General features: G+C 33.5%; 1 protein-coding gene and 1 non-coding gene across 2 annotated transcripts in view; one reads left to right on the top strand and one right to left on the bottom strand.

The window, feature by feature from the left end:
• CNTN5 (contactin 5) overlaps positions 1-23521 on the top strand; it is a 1793707-nt gene that overhangs the window by 1728542 nt on the left and 41644 nt on the right. Inside the window, exons 19-21 of the mRNA XM_007494948.3 lie at positions 1762-1832; positions 3421-3655; positions 15489-15598. Coding sequence (XP_007495010.2) covers positions 1762-1832; positions 3421-3655; positions 15489-15598 — 416 coding nt within the window. The remainder of the gene's footprint in view (positions 1-1761; positions 1833-3420; positions 3656-15488; positions 15599-23521) is intronic.
• On the bottom strand, positions 19654-19762 carry LOC130454102 (U6 spliceosomal RNA). The gene has a single exon (XR_008911786.1). It is a non-coding gene; the product is annotated as a U6 spliceosomal RNA (small nuclear RNA).

The following is a 23521-nucleotide window of genomic DNA, read 5'->3' as shown; positions in this document are numbered from 1 at the left end:
ACTAACTGCTCTGGGCAAGTTATTAATCCTTACTATGCCTCATCTATAAAATGAGTATAATAATAGCTCTTACCTCCCAGATTGCTATGAAGATCAAATTATATAATATTTGTAAAGTACTCTCACATTGCCTAGTACATAGAGGACATTTAATAAATGTATTTTTTCCCTCTAACTTAAAATTACATCTGCAACTGAATATTGGCTATCTTTTCACTATGTAATGGGAAGAAAGATTTTCCTCTATGCCTCTCTCTCTAATAGTGCTAATGCCCTAATAAATGATAAAATAGAATAATTCTATCATTCCAAAAAAGCATTAACCCATTTCTACTTCTAAATTCTAAATATCCCTCAAAAAATAGCCTGAGATATTAAATGGATCAGTGGAAGTACCTATCAAAAAACTTCAAGGATTCCAGATATTTGTTTATTATATTTATATATGATGGATACTTTACTATTTATCTCAGTGGCTCTGTGATCTCAGCTATGTGAATATTCCCTCCAATGAGGCAGGTTGCAATCTACCTGTGTAATTTTTGCCCATGTTTTTTTCATAAACTCTCCAGAATGCATCTAGCCTAGGTACTAGAAGCCTCTCTATATCTTTCATCATTTCAAAGATGTTGAGACAACACTCAGGCTGTCCAGCTTTTTATCTCCTTTTCTTGCAACATGATCACTTTACCATCTTTTCAGATCACAGATGATTCTTATTCTCTCCTTTTCTCTGTTTCATCAGTGATAATGGACTATACACCTTCTCATAACTGCCACATATCTCTCCATCACTCTTTGGGTGTAGAGCAAATATATTTGATGCTCCCATACATGAAGTTCAAATTGTTAATTCACTGGTGGTGGGGCCTGAGAAATAAGTTGTCCTTTTAATTTCAACTTTGCATTAGCATTAGCCCACATGCTATCCTACCAAATTCTCTCTGTGGTCAACCATTTGCAAGATGTTGGGTTTAGGAATGAAATCACTTTTAGGAACAGAATGAAGCAGACTTATCCCTGTGACGATTATAATATGACTTTTATCTCATTAATGAAGTGCTATAAATAAATATTACATTGCTGTAACATTGACATTTATTGTAAATTCAGAAAAAGAATATTTGCACTTGATAGGCAACAACGTAATAGAAATCTTGGTTTGAATCCCAAGTCAAATATTTACAAGCCATGCAATCACAGAAAATTAACTAACCTCTCAAAACCTGATTTTCTTTAAAATATAGGTAACAATATTTGCATTACCTACTTTTCAGAGTTGTGAAGAAGAGGTTTAATAACTATTTTTATTTGTGGAATTCTTGTCTTCTTCAGGAAATGTCCAAGAATATACTCACTTGTTAATGATCTTTTTCCTTCATGCAATTTGTGATTTTCTAATGTTCTTTTCTTTATAGCTATTATATATTATAATATATAATATACATATTATATGTTACAACTCTATTAGAGTTGATATCTCATAACTTTACTGGACTGAAATCTCCTTGAAGTCAAAGAGCAGTTTCATATCTAATTTTCTCTTTTTCCTAACACCTAGCCCAATGTCTACACACAGTCGATGCTTAATAAATGCTCATTGATTACAAACTTTAAATCACTTCAAGTAGAAATATAAATAAATGTGTGTTATTGTTATGGTTTGGGCTCAACTTGAACAGTGCCACAGAATTTTTATTGTAGACAAGTTAAATAATACAAATATTCTTTCTCCCCACCCCCACCCTTTTTTATTTATAGTTCCAAAGACAGCTCCTGCTAACGTAAGTGGCAGAAGTGGAAGAAGGCATGAATTAGTGATAGCCTGGGAGGTAAGGAAGTTTGTTACTAGAGCACTGAACTTTATCTTGAATATTTAAAGGACAAAAACTTTCCCTCAACCAAAATATGGCCATAAAAAAGTTCCTGAGTTTTCCTTTCTTCAGATGATGGAGTTCAGTGGTTTGGAGTCTTCATCTCAGTTATGAAGTCCAAAATGAGCTTTTTTTTTTCCCCACTGCAGTTCCCCAGGTGACTTTTCTACAAGACTGTGACATGTAGTCACTTGGAACTAGCTGGGCAAAACTCCTCAGTGACTTGACCAGACCCTTAATCAATATGGTCTGTTATTTATTGATTTTGCTACCTTATTCCTTCTAAATGTATCCTCTCATAGAAGTGTCTCTTCAGGTACCCCCTTAATAGACAATACATATCTACTCTTCATTTAGTCAATTTTATGTAAAAATATTTCATTAGCAAAATAGATAATACAAAATTATTAGACAAACTATATCAATTTCTCTTGCAATGAAAGGGAACATAAAAATCCAGGCTAAGTTAGAAACATTATAATTTTCTAAAAAATTTAATTGATCTTATCCCCTAATAGTTTCTTAGTCCAACTTATACTAGAATATATTCTCTTAAGAATCTTTCCACAAATCACCTTCCTTTTCCCAGCATTCTACCTTCTTTGAGCTCAGGAGTTTTGAAGTTTGCCTCTGAAACTTATCAAAATGTAAACTTCTTAACCCACTGGGTACGTGGACTGTATATCTAAACAAAACTGATCTAGTCCTTATTTGCCATTCAAACTAAACTTAAAAGTGAAAAGATGGTATTTCTTTAACTGCAATAAGAATTCGCCTCTCCATAAAGAGAGTATCTCTCCTGTATTAACTAGGAAATCTCTTCCATAGACTTGTCACTTTTAGCCATATCCTTTACTTGGTTTTTGGGCTGATTGAATCATTTACATTTTTTTTTAGAGAGCAAAATTTCATTTGAATATAACAAGCAAAATTTAAAAATAAATATGACACAGTTCTGTACATATTGCCACAAAGCACACAAGTTCAACACTAGAAGACTATATTATAAGGAATTATGATGACATCTACTCCTAAAATTATTGTGATTGTGGCCACACTGAGACTACCAAATGAAACAGATTTTCCCCAACTGAATAACCATCTAATTTTGCCCAGTGGAACTTGGAACCCAAGCACAATTTATGTTATGACACAATTAATTTGGAGAAAATCCTATCTTAATTTAAGAGATGTCAGTACTCTAGGTAGTTAAAAAGAAAAAAAAAGCAAAAATTAAATGCTATCAAAACAATGACAATTTGGTAACGGATTGATAGATGTATTTTAATTTAAAATTTTCAGATGTTATTTTCAAAGGCCTTGATTTTGCAGAACATTTTGTTACAATTCTGTCCCCATGGTTTCTCATTCATTTTACATATATTTTTCAGTATATGCTTTGCATTGTGGTAGGTGTCCAGGGAGCCACAAAGGCTCTAGTTTCTCTCTTTATCGAAAGTCATTAATTTAGGAAGATTTGTGGCAAGCCCCAAATGTGTAAACATATTGAATGTTTCTGATGATTAATTGCACTTTGCTTCTTCAGCCAGTGTCAGAAGAATTTCAGAATGGGGAAGGATTTGGCTACATTGTGGCATTCAGACCAAATGGAACCCGTGGTTGGAAGGAAAAAATGGTCACTTCATCAGATGCTTCAAAATTCATATACAGAGATGAAAGTGTGCCTCCACTCACTCCCTTTGAGGTGAAAGTTGGAGTCTACAATAACAAAGGAGATGGACCTTTCAGCAATATTGTGGTCATCTGTTCAGCAGAGGGAGGTCAGTTTCTATATTTCTCTTGCAATTTTTTTCACTACAAAAGAATGCTACCTAATATCTGTCCAAAACAAATTCTCTTTTCATGCAATAAATTAAGCAAGGCAATATCATACATGCATAGGATTACAACTTTAATAGCAGAGAATTAGACAGACCAGACATTATTTACTGAGTGCTACTTTATTCAAAATGCTATTCTAGAATCATCAAGAGAAATACAAAGAATTATAAAGCATAGTCTTTGTCTTTAAGAAGTTAATGATCTGAAAAGATAAATACTCCCCAAAAGAAACTATTGGTAAAAATATAGCATAAAATGAATGTCCAGTGAATGTAACAGTTAATGAGTATTGAAGAAGTTCCTAATAAGAGACCTTTAGGTTCAGATGCTCATAGAAACCTTCTTGGAAGAGGTGAAGCATAAACTGAAGTTGAAGGTGATGAGTGTAATTTAGATGAGTAAGAAAAGTGAGGAGATCATTCTAGGCCAAAGGGATGTCATAAGCAAAGCCAACAAAGCAGGAAAATTCAAGACCATTAGGTAAACCAATGGATAAAACAGTTTGATTAAAATAGGTCAGTCATATAAGTGGGTAATTCAAAAGGTAAACTGGGACCAGATTGTGGAAGTCCTTGAGTGCCAGGTTATTTGGATGTGGGATATCTATCATTGAAGATAGAGACAGAAGCCTAAGGTGATAAGGGATTAAATGAAAGAGTTGCCAGGGAAAAGAGGTGCATAGAAGAAAGAATGAACATAGCTTAGCAACTGATCAGAAATAGTGGGGAAAGGAATAGTCATCTATCACACCAGATTTTTTAGTATGAAATAGAGCAATGAAATATTTACATTTAGAAGACTTAAAATAATCCATAACTCCTTGGTTTGGGTAATTTCTCCACTAACTTCATGAATACTCCATAGTAAATTAAAAGGCATTAGAGAATCGGAGTGTTCTTTCCCTAGGAACACTAGTGTCTACTATACAACCAGGCAGGTACTAGTCAGATTTCAATAAGTATTCCTGAACTGGTAAAATGGATGGGAGACAAATCTGATGCTCTCCCTCTCTGCCTTTTCTCAGCACAGGCAGAGTGATTTCCATGTCTCCCTTCAGAAATTTCCCTTTTAGGAGACTGAAAGCTGTGTAATTTTTGAGGGCAGGTGGGAGGAGGGGAGATGGCAAAACCATAGCTCAGACCACACTTTTTACATCAGAGAATTTAGCATACCAGCAAAGAGAAAACTGATTCCTTTCTCTTATGGGAAACCACAGTGGTATCAGGCTACAAAATAAAAAAGGGATATTTGCTTTCTTCTAAAAAGACTACAGATGAAATACAAATTTTATTTTACCCATACCTGTCCTTTTTGAGAGAATGAAAAAATGAAAATCTTTGAAATTTAGTTTTAGCCATTATTTGTTCATGTGTGAATAGTAAATGCTCTCTGAGCTTATTTAGGTCTCCAATCACAGAACATAAATGCACATATATACAACTTGAGTTGCTCAAGAGATTATTTGTCTTCAACAAAAATAGTTTGTTTTTTTTCCTCTGTAATGGAAAATAGAAGAATGAACAACACTGAATTTTCCCAAACAAAATGAGCTTATTTTTGGAAATAAAAGTTGTTTCAGTTTTGGGTCAGATGTAGTTTTTCATATATGAGCTTTGTCTTTCATTTTCATAAAATATAGCAACACTTAGAGGCAGAAACAGGAAGCTTATTAATAGGAGCATTGCTGCTGTGAAGCTACATGAAGAGATGAGATGTAGAGTAATCAGGACCAAGAACCGCTGTGGACTTAATCAGTTTGATTTGCATCGGAAGGATATGGGACTTATGGGAGACATGCCCATCAGATATCCTGTTGCCTTACACTTTTCACCTCCTCAGGTTCCTGGGTAGTTTAAAAGGAAAGTCCAAGAAAGCAATATTACAGTTATATAATCCAGAGATCTCCAAGGTAGAAATATATCAATAATATCTAATATTGTTGAGCTTGTCAAAATTCAAAGGAAAAAAAACCCTTTACTTGCTTGAGGTCTGTGTTTTCCCCAAGCAGTATATTGTTTCTTACTTCTCATACCTATACCACCTAGGGTTATGTGAGATGAAGCCAGGGACTTTGGTGAACATGCATAGAGTGTTTCCTCTGAAATCATGAAATTCTAGAATTGCAAATTCCTTGTCAACCTTTACTTTAAAAATGAATGACTTCATTATTCATGATTTCAATGCTATGCCTCCTTAAACTGAAAAGAACTGGCCTTTGGAGAGTCTGTTTTCAAATCTTTGAAGAAAATATACACATTTCCTATTGAAATGAAGTAATTGAGTCTAGTTATTTACTTGGTAGAAATTCCCAACTCATAACATGAATAATTATTTCCAGGATTGCTCCACAGAAAACTTCTTGTAACTCTTCTTGGCATGCAATGGGTCTTCTGTCCACACAGACTATTCTTTGAAGTGCCAGCTCTGACAGGCTCTACCATGTTGAGAATCTTTCAGGTATAGTCCTAGCAACAGATTATGTCTATTTTCTAAAAACCAGCCTAGGGAGGGTCTTCACCAGCACTCTGACTTAACTCTAGGGGATGAATTCTTTAGTGAAGAATGCCCATGAAACAAACAAAAATACAAAAGTGATCTTCAGTCCTAAATAGCTTCTGGAATAACAGAGCAAGATGGCAGAAAAGGAGCCAAAGTTGCTAGTTTCACACTCCTTAGAGGTCTATATGTAATAATTTAACTGTTGATACTTGATATATGAAATCAATTTCCAAGTACTATTTGATGGCAGAATTAGTGATTAGTGAATTACTGAAATAGTAATGATAGTCTTACTATAAACAAAGCTAGAAGATAAATAGAAATTAAAAGATTGTTAACTTATCTTCTTGGAGATGTAAATAAATGTATTGACAGAATTGGTTTTATTACAAAGGCAATAATAAGCTCCAAATCAAGAGATACTTTGTTGTTTCATCTTTCACTGCTTGTGGCAAGCATTCGTAAAAAGAACATGAACATAATGACATCACACCAATTTCCATTACAGAATCTACTGAAGAAGATAAATTCTATGAAAACTCAATAAACTCCTCAAATTTAAGTCAAGATATATTTTAATACTTGATTTTTTATGTCAAATTGGACACAGGGGAGTCAGCAAAAAGTGAATTTGAAGATATGGTTCAGGAGCAGGAAATGAATTTCACCAAATGCTTCTATGTTGCATGGATGCCTCTTATTTATGGTTTTTTAAAACACTTTTTTTCCTTTTAAGATAGCTTGCAGATACTTCACATCTCAAATACATATCCATGTATACAGACAAAAGAAACTGATAATATGAGCTGAACTCAGAGTCAGAGGTCATGAGTTAAAATGATTTTTCTGTAACTAGGATCAAGACAAATGAGGGAGTTGGACTAGATGACATCTGAGATCTCTATCAACCTAAACCGATGATCTTGTAATGCTACTCAGAATTGAATAACCAAAGACATTTTTTTAAACAAGAAAAGACTGGTTAATAATGTGGAACTATTTTCAAATAAGCTTTCTAAACATAGTTTGACCATCATGTTGTTAGAGCAAAGATTAAATTTAATGCCAAATTTTAAAAATTAATATAAGAAGGTAGGGAATTCAATTAAACAAATTCCAACCTGAATCATTTTAGCAAACAATGCCCCTCTAAAAGGTAAATATTTAAAAGTACATATATTGACCTCAGATTATCATCATTTCCCAAGATAGTTTAATGGATACAAATCAATCCTCACACAAAATAATCAAGCGAGATGGTGAGACACCTCGGCCAGAAAACACTTGATCCTCTTGCCAACCAGAAAGACATGGAAGTCAAGCACAGAAATATTTCCCAAGAGAATTATAAACACTATGTCATCCTAAAATAACAAGCAGTGGTGAAAAAAAGATCAAGTTGACAAAAATGTGGCGGGGGACTTTATTAAGTCAAATCATCTTAAGGACATTTAAAGATGAAACTGAAAGAAGAAAAAAATAGGTAAAAATTGGTAAAGTTTGCAAAATCAGCAAATTATTTTCCAACACATTTGAACATTAACATTATGACACTCAGTGTGTTACACCAAGAAATAGTACTGAAGGAAACAAAGACAGGAAGAGGATCCATAACAGAAGTATGCATAAATGAAGTTCACATTAGCCGCCACACAATTTTGAGACTATTGAGAAATCAATTTTGAAGATATTTTAAATACAAGAGGATAATAAATGCTTAGAAGACATTGTGGATGTTATATCTAATGAAAAAGGTTTGAAAAATCAATCAACTTCAGATCAATAACTTAACTATAAAATCTTCATAAAAATGTAATTACAAAACAATGAAGAGCAAAAGAAGTAAAACCAAGAGTATATTCTGCATAGCTAGAGAATTAATATTTGAAGAATCACTTATGAATGTCCACCTCGAGAAAAATCTGACAGACAAATATGAAAGACATAATTTATATATGCACATTTTGTTGGAGGCTGATGTCTTATGTGGTATGCAAGAGGAGGGGTTGAGATTCTTGAGAATGAATTCTGTTAAAAATAAATAAACAATTTTAAAAGAAAATAACATAAACATGTGTTGAGGTAATCCTTAATTAATACCCAAGAAGGGAAGAAGTAGGCTTTTGCACATTATATTTTCCAGCAGATCCCATCTTTATAACTAAGAGCTATAGAAATAAAAGATTCCTACATTTGTCCTGGTTTTTTGGCTATGAGAAAGCACAAGATTCATAAGAATAAAAACCTTCTTAAAGACTTTCCTCCCACAAAGTATCTCCCCTGCATATTTTTACATTGCAGACTTCCTTGAAAGAAGCATTTCTTTTTATTATTAATACCAAACAAGTAATAAAACAGAAATGCTATGATTTCCAACAGTGTTCATCATCATTAAGGACAATATCCAGAATAAGTCCAAATGGAAATGAAATTCCCTAGAGATGATAAATTCCAACTGCTCCTGTTTGAAGACAACATTACTCTGCTTGCATTAAGCCCTTGGATAACCTAATTTCTACAATCTATAAGCAATGAATAGAATTCTGCCTAACTACCTAAATAGGAAAAAGCCAAGTAGATACACGGTGCCTATTATTCATACTGTAACATATATTCAGATGTCCAGTTGAAAAAGACAATCCATCAGCACACGTATCTTAGACATTGAAAAGTATGTCCAACACACCCTACTGTGGTGACAAAAACAAAGTGATGCTTTTATGTTAGGTCAAATCACCCTCCAGCAGTACCATGTCCAAGTATATCAAAAGAGACATTCTCCCCTACAACTTTTACCACACGTTGCTTTCTCTACTTTTGGACAAAAGATCTGAACACATCAAGCTATACCAAGCCAGAGCTAAACTTGTTTAATGCCAATTCACAGTACCTTGATTTGGATCCTGGTCCCCTAAGAGAACTGATCTTTTTTTCCTTCATTCTCTTTTTCTAAAAGCAAAAGCTCTGTATGCAAACAATAAAAATGGCTGAATTACTCAACAGGGGTCTGTATTTCAAAATAGAAAGCCAAACCTACATATACTGCTGTGTTTTAGAATACAAAAAAAAGTCAAACTTAGATCACCGTTTTTACATAGATTGTGTTATTGTGTCTTTTGACAGGAAAAACAATACAGGATCAGTTTAGGGCTAATGAGAAAAGAAGGGAAAAAAGGTTCCATTGAACTGAAGGTGCCATAGATCAAAATGTCTTCTGACCCTCTGAATTTATTTCTAACATTCTGAGTTTTTATGCTTAATCTTTTTTTTTCCTTTTCTGGTGCATAAGAGCATTGCTGCTTTTCTTTTTTATTTAAACTAAAAAGCCTAGTTCCTCATTTAGGAAAAATGGTATGCAATTACATCCTCATAAATAGAACCTCTGCAGTTCATATTAAAACCACACATTCATGAGGTGTTATTCTCTGGATCAGCTTTTAGCTGAAACTAGGCTCAGTGGGATTTATGTGAACCTGAAAATTAATAAATTGGCATATTAGTTGTAAAATACAAGGAATAAATTTCCTGTCTTTGCCAGATGATCCATCTGGATTAGTGCCTGTAAAAGTTCAACTACAGCTGTCTTCACTGAATTTTTAAATAATGAAATCATAACCCTTCTACTAAGAAGTTTATTAAACTCTCCTTTGATTAATGCTGCTAACCCCCCCTGGGAAGTCAGATGTATAATCAATATTGCAAGCACATCCCCCCATATTATTTGGAGAACTCCAGCTGCTAGGTCACTTATTACAAATGTATCATTTATATTCATGAACATGGTAATGCTGTTTAAAACTTTTAATCTAACAGAATCTGAATTCTATCAATCAGCCTGTCCACTCTAAATCATAAAACGAAGTGGAAGAGCCATCTATCAGATAATTAATACCTTCATATTTCAGTACTTTAAAAAAAATACCTGATTTCATCAATTAGGGCAGTCCTTCTACCTATGCAAATAGCAACTCCTTCACTCCTTTGTGTACGGTTTCATGAATTGATGCAGCCAATATTGCATCACCCAGTGACCAAACTAAGGGTGATAATCCTCTCCAAAGCTAGCTAGTCCTTTAGACAATGAAGAGATCTTGTTACCAGGTTCATGCTTAAAGCTTTTTAACTTAAGACCTACCGGAGTTTATGTTCCACTGGCCTTTTGAAATACCATATCTATGTAATCTTTTATTCCAGATTATATGTCAATATAATTTTTAATAATCATTTTCTGACATTTTATGATTCATATTCTCTATCTCCCTCCTACCTCTTCTCCTCTCTAGGACAGAATACATAGTTGTACATGAGTTTTACACAATGTATTCTAAGAAATGTACTCCCAAACTTGTACCAATATGCTGAATTTTTTTTTATTCAACAGAAAGAGTAATAAGGTAGATGGGACCCATAATAATGCCTGCCAGTCTGGTCAGTCTTGTAAGAATGCTTTCTTGCATGGGGTAATAAAATCCAAAGTGTCTTTGGAGTCAGAGGACCTGAGTTTAAATCCCACTTCTGAACACTTATTACCTGTATGACCGAAGGCAATTTACTGGACTTGTTTGGGTCTGAGTTTTCTCTTCTGTATCATGAGAGTGTGGCCTCTGACTTTAGTTCCTAAAATAGTCTTAATAGCCTCTAAAATCTCTCTCGGCTTTAAATCTATGATTCTATGCATAGAAGGAAAACTTGCATGAGTGAGCTTTAAGAAAACTACAGAATAGAATGCCAACTTGGTTCAGAATTGTGAAACAGACCAGAAAATAACAGCAGAATAAATAAGATGAGGGAATTCCCAAAGATGTATCGATGATTTGATACAGGCTAGACTACTGGCTTAGACTACTGTTGTTTGAACAATTCACAACAAAAACTAGAGTTAGTATTAGTTAGAAGGCTAGAAGAAGAAAAATAATTTTAAAAGACAAAGAAATCTCAAGGGATAAGGATAGAATGAAAAAAGGAAAGAAAAGAGGAAATAGTAGGAGAAAAAGATAAAGCATTATATAACTAAGGCATTCTTTCTCCTTTTTTTTCTCCCTCTACCCTACTTTTTCCTCTATCAGTTATTGAGAAAAGGATGGATAATGAAAGTAAGAACTATTCAGTCTGCTTCTCTTAGTACTCAGATTAAAAAGATTGCAAGGCAGAGATAACAGGGTAAGAGATCTCTTTTCATCCCTTCTTTGCAGCTACACAAAAATAAATCCAGTCCAAAGCAATAGTAAAACTTCAGGTACTCTTTGGTTAATTCTATTCAAATAAGACTATTCAGCCATTTACCAAAGTGGTTGTTCATTGTTATTTTCAGACCTGTCTGAATCTCCATGACCCATTCATTTTGTTTTTTTGTTTATATTTCTTTGGCAAAGATATGGAAGTGGTTTGCTTTATCTTTCTCCAGAGGAGTAACTGAGGCAAATAGGGTTAAGTGATTTGCCCAGCCTCACCCAACTAGTAAATATCTAATGCCAGATTTGAACTCATGAAGATGAGTCTTCCTGATTACAAGTCCAGTGTTCTATCCACTATGCCATCTAGTTCCCGTTTTTGCCAAAGCGGCACAACTGAAATTTCAGGAAGCAGCATGTTTAGAGCCATTTGTAACATGTTGAAGATTCTAACTGAGGCAAAAATAGTTCTGTTTACTGAGGAAAGGCTGACCAAATAAAAACTACATTTCTATTGTTTCTTTCATTGAGTCAGCTTATTTAGGCCCTGCCAGGAAGCTTGAGGGACAGCAGAAATTCCTTTTGGGAGAACTGATTAGCAAGCACCCGTTCCAAATAGGGAGTCCAGAATCCCTGAACTAATTGGTTGGCTTTTTCTGAAAACAGTTCAAGCAACACACACACACACACACACACACACACACACACACACACACACACACACACACACGCTTCAGTTTGAGAATTACTTAAACTTTCATTAGTGAAAACTCTAAAAGAGAAATCCTTCCCATCTTTACAGAAAAAAAGAAAGAAAAAACCCAGCCACCCAACTACCCATTTTTTACTTCTAAAATTATTAGTCCCTCTACAATTTTCTCTGAGAAGTACATGGTAGCTTCTGTAATATAAAAACTAAGGGAAGCATTTAATACACATATCTTAGCAGTATGGTCTGAAAAAAAGAGTACATGTGTGGACTAGAAAATTATATTCAAAATAGAATTCCTGTTAGAAGGAATCAGACCTTAAATCCTGTGGATCAGCAGATAACTCATTTTAAAATCCAACATTTCCTTCCAGTTACTAGTGAGATAGAATAATCTAGAAGTGATTAAATTATGGGTTTGTTTGCTTGTTTTTCATTTTTTCAAAAAGGAACATTACAGGTCTCCTGATAAGAATTTTAAATATGAACAACTAGTAGAAAATCCCTATAGATGCTTTTTTCTGTCAATTAATGTACAAAGAATGGAGGGATAAATGCATGAAAACAGTGTCAATATTAATACATTCTAAGGAGGGAAGAAAGTATAATTACAGTTATTCCAAAGTAGAAACCATTATCTAAGGCATAGGACAAATGATATCCATGTGAATGTGTGTTCCAAAGAATTTTGATTTTGACTTTGCCAAAAGGAACTTCCTATCTAGTAATCTAAAACTAATACTTCAATATCTGCTTTTAAAAATCTCTTTACCTGGACTCTTTGAGTATGGTATAACTTTAAATCATACTTTTTTATGATAAATAAGGTAGAAAACCAAGCATAGCAAAGTAAAGTAGTAGAGAGAGAACCAGTCTTAGGGTCAGGAAGTAGAGTACACAATGATATATAAAGGTTGTTGTGGCCATGAACCCTCTTAACAACTTGCTAAGGAGGGACCCATCTGTACTGGTAGAAGGACATCTTCACCAAAGTTCCTCTTTATCAATTATTATAAATTGTCTAAATCAGTGATGATGATGACGATGATATAGAAAACTGTAGATTTTCCACAGAACTTCCAGATCAATCCGTAGAAAAGAGAACAATCACAGAAAGCTGTAGTTAGTAATGTTAGTCTGTTAGGTAGTTAGTTAGTCTGTTAGACTGTTAGACTGTTATTTAGTTAATAAAGCTAGTAAAGTCTGAGGTTAATAATGAAACACTACCATTTAATTTAGAGATCACTCATCCCTAGTGGTTTCCTATAGTCCACACAGATTTTCCAGAGAGCAGCTTGAGCTCTCCTCAATGGTATCTGGGGGTCATCAATATTTTCACTGGTTACTAGATTGTCACACATTTTTGAGTTATTTTTGATTCAGTGTTGACAGAACTAAAATTTGGCCTTTATTCTCTCATTTCAATCTGACCCATGTTTGTAATGTACTTGGCAACCATTGTAGCAGTGGCAGAATCAGAAATTCAATGTTCCTCATAGAGAGTTACAACTACAGCCAAAATGCACTCAGTGATGGATGCCAATCAGAAAACAAGGTTCTCCTTCTGAAATTATTGAGAAATGTCATTTAATGTAAGAAGGAATGAAAGGATAGGTCTGTGCAGCTACACTGAGACCTTTCCCTCTCGCCATAGACATGTCTTAAAAGTCAGTGCCAAGATTTAAAATACCATGATTCATGACATATTTCTTTGAATCTTATAGAGAAGAAAAATTTTACTGGTCAAGACACTGAAAAACCACAATAATCATTTTAATGTAGACTCTGCTACTAATTTATGTGTTATATACCATGCCAAAAATAAACAACTCACCAGCTGTGTGACCCTGGGCAAGTCACTTGACCCCCATTGCCTAGCCCTTACCACTCTTCTGCCTTGGAGCCAATACACAGTATTGACTCCAAGACGGAAGGTAAGGGTATAAAAAATAATAATAAAAATAAAAAATAAACAACTAATTGTTGGATAAAGACAGTCAAACTTTTTCCCCTTTTTATCATGTTGAGAGAGTAATTGAATACTTAACTGAATGTTTAAATCACATTTAAAAAAAAATTCAATTCCACAAATATTTATTGTTCCTTCAATGAGTGAGTGAGTCTCTGAGATGTGGCTCCTTGAATTTAGCATACTCTGGATGACTATACTGATATTTACAAATCAGCAAAGGAGATGTTATTTCACAGCATAAATGTCTTTCTGAATAAAGTTGTAAATTGTCTATTACTTTTTATAAAATTGATCAATTCTAAAATATTAGAACATTTTACTATTTAATAAAAGACAATTTATATGAATTATTTTGTTAAAAACTGGATTGTTCTGTGCTGGAATAGAATTCAGAAGACCTGGATTTGAATCCTATACCTATTCCTTGCTATTTCTGTGACCTTGTCAAGTCACTTCCCCTCAATGATGTATAGCATCTTTGGTAGTGTAACATAGAAGTTGGCTTAGTTGACCTCTAATGTTTTTTTAGCTCCATGATTTGATGATCTTATGATCTTAGCCAAGTGCATAATCTTATGGTCCTTCATATTTATTAATGACTAATTAATTTTAGTATACACCTAGGTTACTATTTTCAGGTTTATTTAAAGCAAGGAATTATAGCACAACTAAAAAGTCAAACTTCAAAGAAATCATCCTCTCAGTCCAAAAGTATCATTCAAACTGATTGTATGACTGACCTAAGCAGGTGTTTGCCTGGTGTGTTCCATTAAAAAGTTTAAGTATAGAAAGAAACAATCTGAGTCTTAGGTTCTCCACCTGTAAAGAAAGATAATTTTTAAAGCTCTCTATTTCACAAGGATGTTGCAATAATTAATTGATTAGATATTTCAAAATTTTCCTATTGATATTCATGCCTAATTCTTCAGAAGGGAAAAAAAAACATAAAAGTATGGCACCATTTTGATTTTCTAATAATAAGACATCTAGTGGTGATTTTCATATGCAAAATAATAAACTGGGTGTGTAAATTAAGGACTACAGGGAGAATACTATTTCCTACACTAAGAAAAATCTGCTGGCAAAAATACACTTAACACAATATAGATAATGAGTTCAGCAATTAGTTTGGTTTGTCCAATGAGTAATTCATCAGTCAATCAAGGAAATGAGATCTTTTGTTTGCCTTCCTAGATTTTCCAGTAAGAAGATATTGATGAAACATGACACAAATGGAGAAATCCAGTAAAGATTCTTTTATCTGGTGGGGTTTTTGTTTGTTTGTTTTTGTAACAACTACAGTACTTTATTTCAACCAATATGGTAAAATGCAAGAAGTCATTGACAGGTTTCCTTGCAGTATTATGACAGAGATGACTTGTTCCAATGGAGTTTTATTATTTCCATTTTTCTTAATACAGAACCCAGTGCTGCTCCTACAGATGTCAAGGCTACAAGTTTATCTGTATCAGAGATTCTTGTTGCATGGAAACATATTAAAGAGAGTCTAGGAAGACCACAGGGATTTGAGGTATGAACAGAATACCAGAATAATAAGCTTTGTTGTTTTCACTAGTATGGCATTCTTCTAAAAGAGTGATTTTATTAAACTTTGATATACTCATATAATGTGGCTATATGTAAAAAAATGGAAATTTGTACCTATTCTATTGATATAGACATTATGGCTCACATCCAAACTAAGGTCATACAGATTATGTAAATTATTATGAAAAAACTCAACAAAGTCCAAAACATTATTGAAAAAGGGGGCATAATTATTTATGTTACTGCCAGAAGTATAAAGACTGGTGGAGATGATTGAAAAGCCTTAATGTCAGAGATCCTGTTAATTAAAATTTAAAAGTACAAAATTATCTTCTTTCATTGCTTTAGTAAATTTCACTTTAAAAATGGATTCCTAATAGTGGCATGGAAATTTGAAATATCAATATTTTTATGGAATTCAAATGGATAATTTATTCTCACGAATCCTTCTTTCTTTAAAATGATTCTGCTCCTCTCAAAACATGTTGTTTATAAGTTCTATGAAAAAAGTTCTATGAACTCAATAAAAGTCAGCCTTCACAAAACTAAAATACTTTATATATGTATATAGATATATTAAGCACCTACTATGTGCCAACTCTGAACATACTTAGTTTTTTGTGTGTGTGTTTTCCTTAATTGTGTTCTTTACAAACTGAAGGTTTGTTGCAACTCTAGTTTCAGCAAGTCTTTTGGGAACCATTTTTCCAATAGCATATGTTCAGATCCTATATCTGTCATATTTTGGCAATTTATTGGCAATATTATAAAATTTTTGATTGTTATCATATCTGTTATGGTTATCTGTGGTTAATGACCTTTGATATTATAGAAAATGTTTTTGATGCACCACAAGCCAAACCCATGGAAGACTACACTGATAAATATCGTGTGTGTTCTGATTGCTTCATTGACCTTCCATTCCCCTCACCCTCTCCTTAGACATTTCTATTACCTGAGGTACAATAAAATATTGATATTTAGGTCAGTTAATAACCCTACAATAACCTCTTTGTGTTCAAGGGAAAGGAAGGGTTAATCAACTCAACAAACTCCATTGCTATCTTATTTTAACAATAATAAGCCACCCAACCTCAGCCACCACCACCCTGATCAGTGGTAGAGGCAAGACCATCCAAAGCATGAAGATTATAATTTGCTGAAGGTTCTAGGAATGATTACAATTTTTAACAATAAAATATTTTAATTAAAGTATAGACACTTTTTTAGATATAATACTACTATGTACTTAGTCAATTACAGTATAGTATAAAGATAACCTTCATATACACTGAGAAACCAAAAAATTCAGATATCTCACTTTATTGCAGTATTTGCTTTATTGTAATGATCTGAAACAATCTCTGCCCTTAAAGAACTTCTGCTATCATCATCAATAGGGCAATTCCTCTTCAGTTATCAACAGAAAATTTATAAACAGATGAGTCCATCATCTTGTCTTATGAAATCAAAGTCAAGCATGAAAGCTGAGTAGCACTGGACAAGGGGAAATGGACTAATTAGCTCTTTGACCATGGGTAATCATGGTATAGCATGTACTGTAACAGTGTGCTGGAATCAAGAAGACAACTTCAATTTCCACTTCCAACATGCATGGTCATCAAGACTTTTCTCAAACTTTGTTTCTTCATTGATAAAATGGGAAGAATCATTTATTCTCTAGTGTCTAATTCACAGGGTCGTTGTGATACTCAAATTACATAATGTCTGTGACATGTTTTGCAATCCCTAAAGTCCTATTTAAATATCAGTTATTATTATAAAACTGGGACAATACTATCTGCCCAGTTTACTTCAGTGTTGTTGTGAAAGTCAAATTATAGAAAGAACATGAAGTTACCTTTATAAACTGCAAACATAGTATACAAATGTGACAAAGTAGCATTATTAATATTCCACAAAAATAAAAACAGAAATAAAATAAATCATCGTCCCACCAAAGATTTTAGTTACCTTCAATTTAAAAATGTGATTCAATTTTGATTTCTCATTTTTAAAAATCAGATCCCACTGAATAACTTTCTTTTCATACAAGCTATCCATTATTTGCTCTGCTCATGTTCTAAATTAGTTGCTAGGATATATGAATCTTGGAAACCTCATATTTATTTGCATATATGGATAGAAGGAGATAGATAGATAGATAGATAGATAGATAGATAGATAGATAGATAATAGATAGATAGAAAGAAAGATAGATAGGTATATAGGTAGATAAAGAGGAATTTCTGGCACATTTTTGCATGGAAACATGCATTCAGATACATCCATAACTCTTGCCCTCCGATGCCCACATTCGCTTACATTGAAATAAGGTAAAAATGGGTACTTGATTTAGGCATAAAGGATTATACTCTAAGCATATCAGGGGAGCAAGAAATAGTTTGCCTAGCAGATCTACAGATAAGAGATGAATTTATAATCAAAATAGATAGAGAACATTACATGATGAAAAATAGATCATTTTGATTACATAATTTTAAAAAAGTGTTTACACAAACAAAAACCAGGATTCAGATGAAAGCAGAACAAGAAATCTTGAGTTCAAATATGACCCCAGATACTTCCTAGTTCTGTGACCCTGTACAAATCACTTAACCCTCATTGCCTAGTCACTAACACTCTTCTGCCTTGGAAACAAGATAGATAAGATAGATGGATAGATAGATAGATGGATAGACAGATAGATAGATAGATAGATAGATAGATAGATAGATAGATAGATAGATAGATAGATAGATAAAGAGAGAGAGAGAGAGAGAGAGAGATGGCTAGATGATAGAAAGATAGATAGACAGACATGTCAGATAGATAGATAGATAGATAGAGAGAGAGAGAAAAAAATAGATAGATTGATAGATAGATAGATAGATAGATAGATAGATAGATAGATAGATAGATAGATAGATAGATAGATGGATAGATGATAGGTAGATAGATAGATAGATAGATAGATAGATAGATAGATAGATAGATAGATAGATAGATAGATAAAACATATCCTGGAAAATGTACATTATATTTATCATCATTTTCATTATATTTAGTATATCCTAGAAAAAATATATATTATAAACCCATATATATTCTAGTTAAGATGATTGTAAATAATTTTTTTATTAAGTCAGCCATCTTTGACAATGGCAGCAATGAATATTGGATGTGACTGCTCATACTTCCATTGCAAGGCTCTTAGGAAGCAGTTGAATGGCTGAACCCTGTGTTTGTTATTTATTAAATCCTGCCTCAGCCCATTGTCTCTGGTAATTGGATAGTATGTTCTATTTTGTTTATCTCAGACACTACACACATTTTGGACACCCAGACCTTTGCATTCCCTTGTCATCTTTGTGCCCACTAGCTGGCACCTTTCAGAAAAAGAATCCATGCTGGGAATATTTCAGTTGGACATGTATCAAACTGACAACTTATCCCAAGCAAAGGTAAAACAGCCTCAAGGAATGAACACAAGATAACCAAAATGAACAGAATTCTGAGACTATAGGACATAATTACTGAAAATACAAAATATCGATTTGTTAGCTGCTGAACAACAAAATATTGTTAGAGAAAACAATGTTGACCAAATGTGTAATGCCTCACACATATGACAAATACTCTTTTAAGTGATAGTTAATAACTAAATACTATTTACTTGTGGAATATATGACAGGAAATTATTTTTAATCAGGACCTTTGTTGAGCAAAATAATGAAGTTAATTTCAGTGCCCCCCTTTTGTTCATTTTTTCTATATTCCCCCCTCTCCTTAATATCTAACACACTCATCATTTCTACATTATTAAAAATAATTCTCAAAAAAAATTTTGATTACTGGGCAAAAAGGACATTTGAAGTTTAAGTTTTGCCATTTACTATCTGTTTTGCCTTAAGCAAGTTACTTCTCTTCTCTGGGTTTTATTTTCTTCTTCTGTAAAATGGACCAAATGATCTCCAGCTTTTATTTCACTGAGGTCTATTTGAATAATAACAGTTAATGTGTTATTTTTTCTTTTTAAAAATAATAGAATGTTTTACAAATTTGCATGTCATCCTTGTTCAGGGGACCTGCTAATCTTCTCTGTAGAGCATTCCAATTTTAGTATATGTGCTGCCGAAGGGAACACTTTTTAAATTTGAAGAAGTTTTTCCTGATGCTTGTCCCAGGTCATTTTCTGGTGCTTGCCCAAGCTCTCAGAATTGCTAGTTTGTTATTGTGCTTCAGTCATGTCAAATTCTTCTTGATCTCATTTAGGGTTTTCTTGGCAAAGATACTGCAGTGATTTGCTATTTTTTCTTCATCTCATTTTACAGATGAGGGATTGTGGCAATCAGTTAAGTGACATGTCCAAGGTCACACAGTTAGTAAGTACGTGAGGACATATTTAAATGTGGAAAATAATTCTTCCTGACACTAAGCCTGGCATTTTATCCACTGTTACCTAGTTGCCCAGACTTTAAGCACATCTTAACAGAGAACCAGTCTAGGTATCAGAGGAAGGAATTTCTACAGATGGCAACAGTTCAAGAAGGGGAGATATTTTGAAGAATATATAACTCTCTCTGTGCCCTTAAAATTAAACCACTTAAGAATCTGTCTATATGACATTCATAACATCAACTATCACATGTGTGGTTATGCAAATCACAAATCTTACAAAATGCCTCAGTTTAGACATTATGAATCAGTTACATTCAAACTAAATCAAATAAATTAGAGATGAAAAGAATCTTGGATATCATCTGATCTAAACCAAATCATGAAGCCAACCTATAATATCCATATATCTGATTCTCTAATGGTGGAGAAGTAACTAGTGCTTCTATTTAAAAGCCAGGAAGCTCATATTTCAGGACAATTCTAATTGCTTAAAAAATTTTCCAGACAGTGATTCAAAATTTGTATCCCTGTAATTTCTACCCCCTGGCCCTAGGTTTGCTCTTTGAGATTAGGTTTAATTCCTTCTACCTAACAACTAAAAACAGAAGACATTTAATGTACATTTTTCAATCTTTATCTTTAGTGACCTCTCTGAAGCCTTTGATTCTGTTAATCATCATCTTCTCTAGATACTCCTTAAAAAAGATCAGGATGCTATTCACTACTGGTTCTCCTACCTGTATGATCACTGTATGACTCCCTTGCTAGACTTTTAGCAAGGTATCTCTAGACTCTTGGGTATCCTCCAAAGCTCTCTCGTAGGCTTTCTTGTATTTTCCCTTGATGATATTTCATAAGTTGATCTTATCATCTCCCATAGGTTCATAAATCTGGACAACTGGTTTCCAAATGGATATATCCAGCACCAGTATTTCTCCTGAGTGCCAATCTCATATAACTACCTACTTTCAGGACATCTCATATTGTTTATCTCATAGGCATATGAAATTCAATATGCTCAACATAGAGCTCATTATTTTTTTCCAGATAATTCCCTTCACCAAAATTTCTTATTATTATAAAGTACAGTACCAACCTGGCTCTCGTCCTTATCCCTACTGTCATTCATTCTGCATATCCAGTATTTTGTCAAATCTAGTCATTTCTACCTTAATGACATCTCATATAAGACCCCTCCTTTCTAGTCATATAGCCACTACCCTTAATACAAGCCCTCACTGCCCCTTGATTAAACTATTAAAATAGTATTCCACTTAATCTTACCTCTTCATGTCTCTTCTATACAAACCAACCTCTATTCTGCTTTATAGGTAATTTTCTTAAAGAGAAAATTTGGCTATATCAACTCCATTCTTAATTAATTACAGTATGTCTTTCCCTATTAATTTTAGGATCAAATAGAAGGCTCTATATTTGGCATTTGAAGCTCTTTCCAACCTGGCTCTTTTTTATTTTCTATTCTTACAATTTACAAACCTGGATGCCCTCTATAATTTATAATCCAGCCACACTGGCCCATTTAATGTTCCTCACAACACCACACTACAAATTCAATATCTTTTGCATGGAATGTCATACATTTACTATTTATTAAAATTCATAATCTGTAATATGCTATACAATGCTTTCTCTGATATGACTATAACATACATTTCCAACCATACCACTAAATTTATTCTATTATTCTATTGTGTTTGATCATTGTGGATTCACATAGATCAACCCCTTTCCAGGAATAGCCTCCATGCATATCTTTGCTCTTAAAAATCCTTCTTTTCTTTCAAGTCCCAATGCAGATACCATCAAATTGACCTTGGTCCCACCAACTAAAAGTAAATCCTTCTTAATTTATAGTTGACTTGTCTTGTGAACTGAATTATAGTCTGACCTCTTTCATAAAATTTTATGTAACTATCTTTCCTCCATCACCCATATATACACCCAAACTATAAGTTCCTTGAAAACAAAGGATATTTTGTTTTTCATCTCTGTATTCCTATCATAAAATGAAATAGTTGTAAAGCACTTAGCACAGTGCTCAGTACACAGTAGGTGTTCAATAAATGATTCTTTTCCTCTCCTTCCCAATAATAAATATAATTGTTTTACACATACAAGAAAAGTTTAATAAATGTTTAGTTAATTTTAAATTTAGAACTATACCTCATCTCAGAAAGATCGGCCCCATATATTCCTAAATGATAGCCAGGTGACTACTGATTGCACAGGCTTAGTATTAGGTTTTTCTCTACTACATACTAAATTCGAGAAGTCTCCATCCTGAATTTTAGCATCCATTAACAGACATTGAAGTTAAATGTCTGAAAAATAAACATATTAAGTGACTCTGAGTATCCTCTGCTCTCTTTTCTGCCATTCCCAAAAGAGGGTTGTACAGAACTGAGGTCTATTTTTTTCATTGTTTTATGGATTGTCGTGAACAAAAATATCAACAACCAATTGGTAAATGGTCAAAGGATAAGAATAGTCAGTCTTCAGATTATTAAATCAAAGCAATCTATAGTTATATGAACAAGGTTCTAAATCCCTATTCAAGGAAAGATGCAAATTAAAATTACTCTGACATAATGCCTCACACCTATCAGAAATGACAAATGTTGGATGGGGTGAGGGAAAATAGGAACACTAGTAAACTGCTGGTGGAGTTGTGAATGGGTCCAGTCATTCTGGAGAACAATTTGGAACTATGCTCAAAGATTTATAAAACTGTGCCTACCCATTGACCCAGCAATATTGCTACCAGGTCTATACCCTAAAGAAGTCAAAGCAGAGGACAAACTGAGGGAGTAAAAACACCGATGGAAAGCAACTGCTTGACTACAGGGGTTAAGGGGACATGTCTGAGGAGAGACTCTAAATGAACACTCTAATGCAAATACCCACAACATGGAAATGGGTTTAAATCAAGGACACATGTAATACCCAGTGGAATCGCATGTCAGCTATGGGATGGGGGGGGGGGGGAGAAAAGAAAATTATCTTTGTCTCCAATGAATAATGCTCGGAAATGACCAAATAAAATAATGTTTAAAAAAAAAAAGAAGTCAAAGAAAAAGAGAAATGACCTATTTGTAAACGTATACATACACACACACATAGCAACTCTTTTTATAGTGGCAATAGTATTGGACATTGAGGACATGCTCATCAATTGGGGAAAGGATGAACTACTTGTGACATGATTTATGAAATACTTCTGTACTATAAGAAATGATAAAGGGTACAATTTCAGAAAAACATGGCAAGATCTGTATGAATTGATATAAAGTGAATCAGTTTCTGTCTCTCTGTCCATGCAATTTCTCTAGTTCTGCTAAGGTACCAATAAGGTGAATTTAATAAAAGAAGAAAATAATTCTTTACTAGATGTTAACTTTTCAATATCACAATTTAAATTCTGTCCCTAGAATAATGTCACAATGACAGCCAATTATATGGTCCTTGCATTTTTCTGGCCTTTTTG

The sequence above is a fragment of the Monodelphis domestica genome, chromosome 4, assembly GCF_027887165.1.
Source record: "Monodelphis domestica isolate mMonDom1 chromosome 4, mMonDom1.pri, whole genome shotgun sequence".
NCBI classification, from domain to species: domain Eukaryota; kingdom Metazoa; phylum Chordata; class Mammalia; order Didelphimorphia; family Didelphidae; genus Monodelphis; species Monodelphis domestica.
The sequence above is the reverse complement of the archived record's forward strand: the minus strand, read 5'-3'. Positions and strand labels throughout refer to the sequence as shown.